Source organism: Somniosus microcephalus, chromosome 3, assembly GCF_052327205.1.
Source record: "Somniosus microcephalus isolate GS21.2 chromosome 3, FLI_Smic_1.0, whole genome shotgun sequence".
NCBI classification, from domain to species: domain Eukaryota; kingdom Metazoa; phylum Chordata; class Chondrichthyes; order Squaliformes; family Somniosidae; genus Somniosus; species Somniosus microcephalus.
In genome coordinates, this window is record NC_140989.1 from 300,995,914 (window position 1) to 301,006,918 (window position 11,005).

The 11,005-nt window shown below is 39.3% G+C and overlaps 1 protein-coding gene across 3 annotated transcripts in view; it reads left to right on the top strand.

Annotated features, from left to right (window-relative positions):
* Positions 1 to 9,914, top strand: part of LOC147122102 (uncharacterized) — a 44,447-nt gene extending 34,533 nt beyond the window's left edge. Inside the window, exons 6-7 of one of the 3 annotated variants that reach the window (XM_085982848.1) lie at positions 818 to 1,191; positions 9,326 to 9,914. In XM_085982848.1, coding sequence (XP_085838974.1) covers positions 818 to 1,191; positions 9,326 to 9,481 — 530 coding nt within the window. In that variant the 3' untranslated portion in view covers positions 9,482 to 9,914. Of the gene's footprint in view, positions 1 to 817; positions 1,322 to 9,325 lie in introns of those variants that run through there. The other 2 variants (XM_085982847.1, XM_085982846.1) reach the window with 2 other exon arrangements.
* The last annotated feature ends 1,091 nt before the right edge of the window (positions 9,915 to 11,005 follow it).

The following is an 11,005-nucleotide window of genomic DNA, read 5'->3' on the forward strand; positions in this document are numbered from 1 at the left end:
GTTAAAAACTCAGCTACACCTCATTCAACAAGGCTGAACATTATCAGTGGTTTTTACAGCGAGAATAGTGCGTAAAAAGTTGACTTTCATGTCAAATCACGGATTCTCTGTTGATTACATCTGCAAAGACTGCAATAGTGCACCCTGCGGAGGAACAAGCAACTTCTGATTTCCCTATTTAACCGCGCATGTGCGGACGCTGGAAGTTGCTATCAATTTTACACAATAATGACGCGAAACTGACAGCTTCGCCGTCAATACTACTGAAATTCTGGGCCAGTGTGTAGTACTTTATCAAACTCCTTTTGAAAGCCCATATACACATTAACTGCACTACCCTCATCATCCCTCTCTGTTACTTCATCAAAGAACTCAGTTCGTAAATGTCTAGTAGTTCTTATTTACACAATGCATATGTTGTATGCAAACTATTAATAGAAAAACTAAAGCTTTCTTGAATTAATATTTAAATTAGCCTCTAGGTTCATCTGACTTTCTTCACCAATGGTAACAATGCAATGTTACCTATCTAAATGTGATTTGAAACAAGAATATCACTGAAACACACTCTACTCACTCTTAAGGCATGCCATAAATAGAGAGCTTATAAGTTTTCTGCCAACAGCCTCAGCTGGAAGAGAAGCAAAAGTACATATTTAAAAAAAAAAAAATGAAAATAACGCAGTTTACTATTGCATTCTTCTGAAGCGGTTACTTTTATATCCACTGAATATGTTTTGTCCTAGGTACAATTTGCATTTCATTCCCTTATTGGTAAAAAAAAATACAAAACCTCATTGTTTTGTTTTTGTTGCAGAACAAATTGTTGTTGCCCATGTACCTGCTTTGCTCCCCTCAGCAGATGATAAAAAGAGAAAAGTTAAATATCCGGTAACTAAGGGGGAGATTAGGAGACGTATTATTCCTCCTGAAAAAATGTCTAAAACAGTCATTAAGAGCTACCTGAGACTAAGGAGGGATAACCGCTTTGATATCCGCCAGCTTCTGGATCTGCCTGTAACTGGTTATGACCGGACTCTGCACACGTCATTTACTCGACTCTGTGAGGGAGAGGCAAAAACACTGACTGAAAATTTTCACCAGCTGAACCTTGGCTACTTTCCTGTCGATGAATGTGCCAGCACGATAGCAGAACACGCTGCAGCTTCAGAAATATATGCAGCAAGGCAAGTGGCTAATCTCTGTATTTAATTGAGAACAACTCAAGTTAATTAGCTAATGTGAGTTGAATGTTGGACCCGTCACAAGAAGACCAGAGTATGAATCCCAAGCTTGGCTGACTTGTATTCCCTTGGGAGGTGAGTTTTATCAGAAATAGCTAATTCCCTGTAGTAAAGTGGGAGAGTAAACTGTTCATGGGGGGTAGAGAAGAGGAAGTCTTTTTTTGTTTCCCCCTTCCTCCATTAAGGCAAAGTGCCTGCCAAGTTGCTCAAAGGTTTGCATTGATGGCAGCTCGGTGATGTCTATGTCCTGGACCAATTTGTCCCATCAATCAAAGCAATGGCATAACTTTAGTTTGGGAGAATCCTATTAATTATGGAAAACAGATAGTTAAATGCTACAAAGATTGATATTTGCTTCTAGAGAAATATTTTGCCCCATATTTGCTTTGAAAATGAGAATAGATTGAGTAAACTAGGCCTGTATTCTCTTTAATTCAGAAGAATGACAGGGGATCTCATTGAAGCATACAAAATTATTACAGGGCTTGATAGGGTGGATGCTGGGAGAATGTTTGCCTTGGCTGGGTAGTCTAGAACCAGGGGCCACAGCCTCAGGATAAAGGGTAGGCCATTCAGGACTGAGATGAGAAGAAATTTCTTCACACAGAGGGTGGTGAATCTTTGGAATTCTCTACCCCAGAGGGCTGTGGAGGCTCAGTCATTGGGTATATCCAAAACAGAAGTCGATAGATTTCTGACTAGTAAAGGCATCAAGGGATATGGCGATAGGGCCGGTGAATGGAATTGAGGCAGAAGATCAGCCATGATCTCATTGAATGGCGGAGCAGGCTTGAAGGGCCGAATGGCCTACTCCTGCTACTATTTCTTATGTTAAAAGCAAAGCATCATTTTACTCAGTTAGACAAACTCAACTATGACATTTATATTCATGAGCAGCCAGTTAGTAGCTAGAAAGCTATAGGGCTGATTTTACGAACTGGCAGAAAATGGTGGGTAGTGAGCTTGTGGTTTGCTGATGTACGCTCCTGGCGGGTGAGGCTCCATATTCTTAAATTTACCCTCCTGCCTCTTAAATTGTGGCAGCTTGATTTTTTTTTAAACAAAGTGCTGAACTTTATCTGGAAGATGTCAGAAAGTACAAAAAGTCCTTTCAAAATCTTCAGCTATCTTCCTAATCACAGTCAGACATTTCTTGTACTTTTACTTTAAAGTGAATTTCCATAATTCATGGAAATCATAGTACAAGATAAGATTATTGGAGTGAAAGAAGTATTGAATAGTTAATGTGTGCAGTTTACAATAATATAATTTTCAAAGGAGAAAGTATCTTGAATATACAGCATACAAAATAGATTGGAACAACTGAGTTAAAGGGTATTTTTGTGATGGAGTGAATAGGATGTTATGGCTAATTTTAAGAACACCAGAACTTGATTTAATAATGAGAACATTGAGTCATTATGCAAAATGGGCTATCAGCTTCTGCATGACTGATTCCAATTGAAATGTTATTCTACACAAATATGATATAGGGGTTTCTGACCCTTCCTTCTTATCCCCATCAAATCATTGAAGCAAACAGGCAGCCAGGTTGTCCAATTTTAATCCATTTCAGGTGAAACCTTTTTTTAACTGTCTTGAATTTACTGGTGACCATTTGTTACTTTAGGTAAGATTTTATAATGCATAATATATCCTATCTGGTAACATTTTTGTCTGTAGCGTCTGCTTGGTTTCATGTGAACTTTGTGATTGTGATTGGTTCAGTGCAAGCTTATGTCTGAACTTCATGAGTGGATATTTTTCCACAGCAGAAATACTGAACAAAATAGCTACTATGATAACAAATGTCAGCTCCCCTTCCTGAAATTTCCCCATGTACAGCCAAACATATAATAAGAAAGGGGTAAGATTTAACTCACCTGCATAATTCTTTCCAGCAATCTTTGACAACCATGAAGTATTTCAGGGTTTAGAGGGGTTAAAAACCAACATCACTCTCAAAAATCATGTTCCAGCTTAACTTCATACAATATTGCGATCATTTTGCCAGAGGGAGGAACAGCTACTCAAATCAAATAGAAAGATGGGATTTGTTCAGATATATGTCTGAATGGCAGCTTTTGTTTGGGCCTTTACAGGAGTGACCAACACTGCAGTACCAGAGAGAATATCTAAGACAAACTTGAAACTTGTAAACTGGCTCATATCACAAAATTTGCAATCTCGACCTCACAGTTTTTAAGGATGGTTGGATGTTGAAAAATTTATACTGTTGCATATGTGGTGTTTTTCTGAGGTAGAGGTGAATGGCGAGCATTTTACCCTTAATCTAGCCATCTGACCCTATTTCCTAATGCTGATGCTGGGTACCCAAAGTAGAAAAAGTACTGTTTCTCCCACATTGATATCTGTTACTTTGATAACTTTTTTTTAAGTATTTAATTTTAAAGAATAAAGGGAATACAAAAAGGTCAGTCCTGGAACTGTTCTTGCCTTCTGCTCATACATGTCTGAATTTTTATAACTTGTCACCAGTTCTTCGGTTTCTTTTAAGTGGATGTGTACGTGTTGGAAGTAAACACTGATGTCATTCAGGTTGGAACAACTTTAGCAAAGATTTGGACTCATTCTAACTTCATTGTAAACTAATTAGGTATTTGCAACTGAAAACATTTAATTGCTGAGGTAGTTTCTATCTGTTGTAGCTATGTCACAGCTTTACTTTTAAATTCAAAATGCAAAATAAAACAAAACTTTGAGTGAATTTTTCACAGGTTTTAGTTTGCAGGCACAGTTCCAGGTCTGTGTATTTCCATTCTGTCATATTGGAGCTATCTTTTGAATGATTTACCAGTCCTCATCATCCAAAATTGTTTGCATAAGGCAATCTTTGTAAGAAGTGTTGACTTTTCTAGTTCACATTGGATTCTTAAACTACTCTAACATTCTTAAACATTACACTTTTTAACAATTAAAATAGTATTTTACAGGGGAAGTATATCCTACTAAATATCCTAGAATCCTAAATTTATTTTATTACGATAAATAGTTGTACTATTGATTATCTCTCTTTTGTCCCTTGTTAGTATTTCATATTTGGAGATAGTGTGGGAGCAGACGTTTTGTTTAGAACTCTTCCTTATATGACATTATAGTTTACTCCAGGAACATTACAAACAGTAAATTAGGACAGCACTCCTTATTTACAATAGAGCAAAACTTCATAATGTCACATGAGGAACCCTGAACAAAATATCTGCACTTGGGCTGTATGTAACCAACACGTCAGAAGGAGCAACTGAAAGACAGATATCTCATTTTATAACATTGATTGTCACAAGATTGATATTTGGACCTTTCAAGTGGTTTTGACGTACCTGAACCTCTTTAACTTGTTATAGTGTTAGTGATCATTACAAAATGGATACTCGTTTTACACAAAGTTGACCTGGCCCTCTGCATTCCTCAGTACTTTCTCATTAGCATTAGCAGGATTAGGGCATTATCTGATTGGTGGAGGGTTATTACAATCCTTTTGTAATGTAAGTATGAATAGGAAGTTGTTACTGATTGTCCATATAATTATACTACTGTCCATATAATTATACTACTCTCAATAGTGTGATTTATGCAAGCTCCCTGATACTTTTTTGATCCTGTTCTTTTTCCTTTTGATTGTTTATGGTATTGGAAAATTTAAAGCAAAAAGTAGCCCTATAATAGAGTATTGTATCCACAGTTATCTTTTTTGAGTAAGGGGTTATCTTAAAAGTAAGACACTATCAGAATTACCCGTGGTGGAGAGTTAGGGAGGAACAGATTAGATGTGTCAACACATGGCTAGAAAAGTGGTGTACAAGAGAAGGTTTCAAATAGGAAGCATGGAAAAGGTACAGCAGAGACTCCATAATAATCATATTCCAGGCATAATTCTAGGAAGAAAAGCTTGAAAAATTGGGGCTTTTCTAATTGAAACAAAGAATGTTAAAGGATCTAATAAATGTTTTCAGAATTCTGAAAGGTTTTTTCGGGGTAAATAGTAAAAGATTGTTCCTGCTGGTTGGCAAACTGGTATTAAGGCGGTACAGTATAGACTGAAACTGTCGCTGGAAAAACAAGGAGTTAGAATTTTTTTTAACAGAGGAGTTATTAGGACATGAACTGCTTTCCCACAAGTGGCAATTGCGGCAGGGACTATAACATCATTTAAAACAGAATTGGATAGTTAATTATAAAGGAAGAATATAAAAGAATACAGGGAAATGGGATTAGAGTAGATGGCTCCAGTTGGAAAGGGAACACCGACACAGTCATGATGGGCCAAATGTGATTTATACTTGCAGCTCTGTTGCTGTAGCCTGTGGAATAGCTAGATGTTAAATGCTGTACAATACCCCAGTGGATGAGAAGGTAATGTATATTAGTAGAAGGGTATTAGATGATTCTCACCTGAAGATTAGATTGGGAGGTACCAGCCTTTCAAGTTGCTGACAGAAAATTTGAGGAACTGAGCCAGAGCTGTAAAAAAAAAAATCCATTATGCAAATAAAAGCTTTGCAACAACAGCAAACAATCAGGACAGTTGGCCCAAGATTTGACTTTTGACTGCATTTCAGCAAGGCATAGTGACCCCAGAGCCTGTTTTCAGGGCATTTGCCACTGGGGGGTGGGGGCACACATTCTCAAAGCTTCAGAGGTTTGAAAAGATTAATGATTTGTCTAATCTATTCAATATAGTTCTATCTCTGTTGTACTGTTGACACTTTTAACGTTTGCTTCTCTGGAGTCACTCCCAAACAACACACATCCCTTGCTGATGGGGCAGGCAAGTAACCTGCTACCAAGTATCCAGCAGTGCCACTCTGAAATTAAGTACAAGGACACATGGAAAAGCAATCTGTGAATAAATCTCCTTCCAATCTTGCCCAATTTACAGTTGGAAAGTACTTGGCTTTTATTCATAATTTCTCCACAGCAGTGTGGCTGAGTGGAGAATTACGAGAATAAATAAATGTCCAACTGTTTGAGTAAATCGTACCACTTACGAAGATGAAAAGAAATACATAAATGCTGGAAAACTGAAATAGAAATAGAAAATGCTGGCAATGTACTGTATGTTGGTAAGAAACTGAAAGAGGAAGAGAGATGGGTTAATATTTCAGTTGGAACCCTTCATCTGTTTTATTTCAAAAGCACTAGTATTGGCACGGTGGGCTAGCACACTATACTTCACTTCTGTGTCCTGGTTATCAATCCAGCAAGTCTACTGGGTAGAACCTCTTGTCTGCCTGCTGGCTATAACAATCCTGTGTAAAGTGAATTTCATCAATCCCAACCCAGCTCTGCTTGGGCACTGGGCCACATCACAAAACTGCCCCTAATTTAGCATTATACAGGAAACTTTTTTTAATCTGGCACCGACGTGGTGCCGGTTCATCAAAAATTCCGGATAACCGAAAGCTATAGTAAAAGATATGGAGAGCTGACAGCTCCGTATAAAGCAACAAACCCTGTTGCTTAGCAACAAGTGCAGAACAATGGCCACAAGTTCCAAGCGTCTCTGTAGCTTAGCAACAGCTGCAGCCACACCCTTGCACAGCAACAGATGAAGGAAGGCAAGTAGAATATGAAGTAAAACTTACCTGAACCTACTCCTGAATTTTGCCGGTTAACCGAGATTTCCGGTTATTTAGGTGCTGGTAAATTGAAAGTTTCCTGTATTGGCAGTATCATTCAGGCTAAAAGTATGGCTGGTGTGGATAGTGGGGAACGGGTATAAATAGAATTACATAGAAATTACGACATGGAAACAGGCCATTCGGCCCAACCAGTCTGTGTTGGTGTTATCTTCTACACTAGCAGCAGCCCTAATCCCATCCCATCTGTAGTAGGACTTGCTCTTCTGAGGCAGATCAAGACAATGGGAGTAGAGATACCCTGTGAGACGCAAGGTCAAGTGTGTGGCCATGAATACGGATAGGAGTGTTTATATGGAGGGAGAGTTTGAAGGAGGGCTGTGAAATCAGGAGAGAAGGCACAGTGAGTTGAGATGGAAATTGAAGTTGCCGAGGATGAGGAGTCACTCAGTACAGAGGCTGAGGGAGGAAAGGAGGGTGGATATCTCTGGGAGAAACTTTGGGGGAGTAGTAGAGAACAAGGATTTTAAAGGAGAATTGGGGTGGGGAGAGTGGAACAAGGTGAGGTGCTTGAATGAAGAGAAGGTGTGATTTGGTCATAGTTATACCACCACCACGGTGGTTTGGGCTGAACTACTGGTGGAAAGTATAGCCAGGCAGTAAGGGACAAGTTGTCTCCACCCATGAGCTAAGTTTTAGTCAAAGTCATGATCTCAATGCAATTGTCTATAATAAGGTTGTGTGTGGCAAAAGTGTTATTTGCAAGTGAAGAGTTTCTGGAGGAAAATGTGGAGAGGGACATTGATTGTTGATCTGCTGGCAGAGTCGAAGGAGAATGTGGTAGGCTGAGTGAGCAGGATGGGAAGGACGTTCACAAGATTAAACCCCAGCGGGTGCATTGAGTGGAAAGATCAGTGAGGAAGGAGGATGAGGCAGTTGGAGGTTGCTGCTCGTAAGGAGGCAAAGCAAGTGCCTCGATGCTCCCCCCATCCCCCAGAGAAAGCTGCAGGAGGCACAGTGTAGCTGTGGGTTTATCCAAGGGGTAATTAAAGCCTAGGATGGCTGCAGGAGAGTAGAAAGGCAGAGGAGTAGTGATGGGTTGGTGTAGTACCGAAGAGGGGAGGGAATGAAAGGTGGGGTGACTGGAAGGGAAGGAAACAGGAAATAAGAGCTAGAGAGGAGCCAACTGGAAAAAAATATAGGGAAATGGAATTCTCAGTTCCGGAGCAAGAGCCAAACTGTGCACGCGAATGGACATGAAAGGAATTTAGGTTACGTAAGTGTGGCAGAGATAGGAGAGACATGTCCTACTTGTAAACAGAGGACATGGAAAAGACAAGAGAGAGTCCAGAGTTAAAGCCTGAGAGATGAATGTGGGTTAAAATTGACTTGTAGTCCGCTTGGAGCATCAACAAGCCAATGCCCAGGTTGTGGAGAGGAAGTGAATCCAGGAGCTGTTCGAGGATTGGACACGTGACCAGGAGAGATTTAGTAGAGGTATTCAAAATTATGAATAGTTTTGATAGAATAAATAAGGAGAAACTACTTCCATTGGCAGGAGGGTCAGTAACCAGAGGATAGAGATTTAAGATCATTGGCAAAAGAACCAGAGGGTGATGAGAATTTTTTTTATGCAACAAGTCATTATAATCTGGAGTGCACTGCCTGAAAAGGTGGTGGAAACAGATTCAATAGTAACTTTCAAAAGGGAATTGGATATATACTTGAAAAGCAAATGTTTGCAGGGCTAAAGTGAAAGAGCAGGGGAGTGGAACGAATTGAAAAGCTCTTTCAGAGCTGACACAGGCACGATGGGCTAACTGGCCTCCTTCTGTGCTGTATGATTCTATGAAATGAGAAGGAAATGTTTAATTTTCCTATAGTGATGGGCCTCACCTTGATGAGCACAAAGGTTTACCAAAAAAATCTTATTTCCATCTGCTGCTAATTTCATTTGAACCTGATTCCTGGACTTCCTTGCAGAAATGTACTCATTAAGCTTTTTACAGTATTTTATTTGGTGAAACATTGCTAATATTTCTCAGTTTATTTATTTCTCATCCCCTTCTCTCCAGTTAAGATACTTAACAATATGGATTTCCCATCTTTTAGATGATGAATGATAACTAACAAGTACATTTACTAAGTATCAAGAAATCTGCATTCAGAAGGCAGAAATATCAAAAACTAAAATTCATGAAATTTATCAATTGTTTTTTTTCAGTTGGTTCTATTTTGACTTTGTCATGTGGAGCTGAGTGTTTATCATTATCTTTTGTATTTGTTATTTCGCTTAATGTGGGGTAATCACTGCTGCAGTTGAAACTTTAGAAGGATATGACTTTCGTATGAACTGTGTTTGTAAGTTCCAGAAAATGCTATTTGTAATCTGATTTTATTCTACAGAAGTGTATTTAATGGGGAAAAAACCTATAAAGTTCTCATGTAGGCTTACCAAGTTCTTTAATTTTCTCCAGAAAGGTAATTGAAGATCTTGATTCAATCATGGACAAATTTATATGGCAGGAACATCCATATAATTTAATCACACATGGATTTGGTCCTCAGAACATCAAGGTAGTTTTGGACTTGGTAAAACTACTTCTGCGAGAATCACTACGAAAATCCTCATCCTGATGCAGGCAAACTAGATCACTGGAATTTGTAGGATTAAAAAAAAATCAAAGATGTAATAGTGGACATCATCATTGTTTTTAGTCTGTTTATCCTGTTAAATTTATGTGTAACTAGCTTTGTAAGAATATTGACAGAAATGCTGTTTTATAATATGTGACTAATATACAGTAGCCCCTCTCTATAATGCTGTCTATGGGACCTTTATGTACAAATTGGACTATAGTGTGGGGGAAATAGAAAATAGAAGGTGTTCTATGTCAGAGGATTAGTAAATTATGTATATATTAGAGTTATAGTGAGTGGCTACTGTACTTCAAAATAAAACGTACATTTCAAGAAAATGATAGTGATGTGAAATGTTTACATAAATCAAATGAACTATATGCTGTTAAATGGCAACTTAAAGCAAATATAAAAATATTGTTTCATTTACCATTTTGGATTTTTTTAATGTTTAAAAATGTGATTTATTGTAAAAGTGTTTACAGGACAACTAACTAAAGATCACCTCTGACAATAGCAAATCCTACTCAAGATTGTGCAAAATTCATTTCTATTCACTGGAATGTAAATTAACATGGTAAAGATTGAAATGCGCTAGAAAGAAAATTGTGGAACACCTCTTTAAAGACCTGTAGGGTCCACCAAGACCACTCTGCTCCAGACCTCATTACAGCCTTGGTCCAAACATGGACAAAAGAGCTGAATTCCAGAAGTGAGGTGAGAGTGACTGCCCTTGACATCAAGGCAGCATTTGACCGATTGTCTAGGGCATCAAGGAGCCCTAGTAAAACTGAAGTCAATGGAAATCAGGGAGAAAACTCTCCACTGGCTGGAGTCATACCTAGCACAAAGGAAGATGGTTGTGGTTTTTGGAGGTCAATCATCTCAGCTCCAGGACATCGCTGCAGGAGTTCCTCAGGGCAGTGCCCTAGGCCCAACCATCTTCAGCTGCTTCATCAATGACCTTCCCTCCATCATAAGGTCAGAAGTGGGAATGTTCGCTGATGATTGCACAGTGTTCAGTTCCATTCACAACTCTTCAGATAATGAAGCAGTCCATGACTGCATGCAGCACGACCTGGACAACATTCAGGCTTGGCCTGGTAAGTGGCAAGTAACATTCGTGCCACACAAGTGCCAGGCAATGACTATCTCCAACAAGAGAGAGTCTTACCACCGCCCCTTGGCATTCAACAGCATTACCATTGCTGAATCCCCCACCATCAACATCCTGGGGGGGTACCATTCACCAGAAACTTAATTAGACCAGCCACATAAATACTGTGGCTACAAGAGCAGGCCAGAGGCTGGGTATTCTGCAGCGAGTGTCTCAACCTCCTGAATCCCCTAAACCTTTCCACCATCTACAAGGCACAAGTCAGGAGTGTGATGGAATACTCCCCACTTGCCTGGATGAGTGCAGCTCCAACAGCACTCAAGAAGCTCGACACCATCCAGGACAACGCAGCCCGCTTGATTGGCACCCCATCCACCATGTTAAACATTCACTCCCTCCACCAC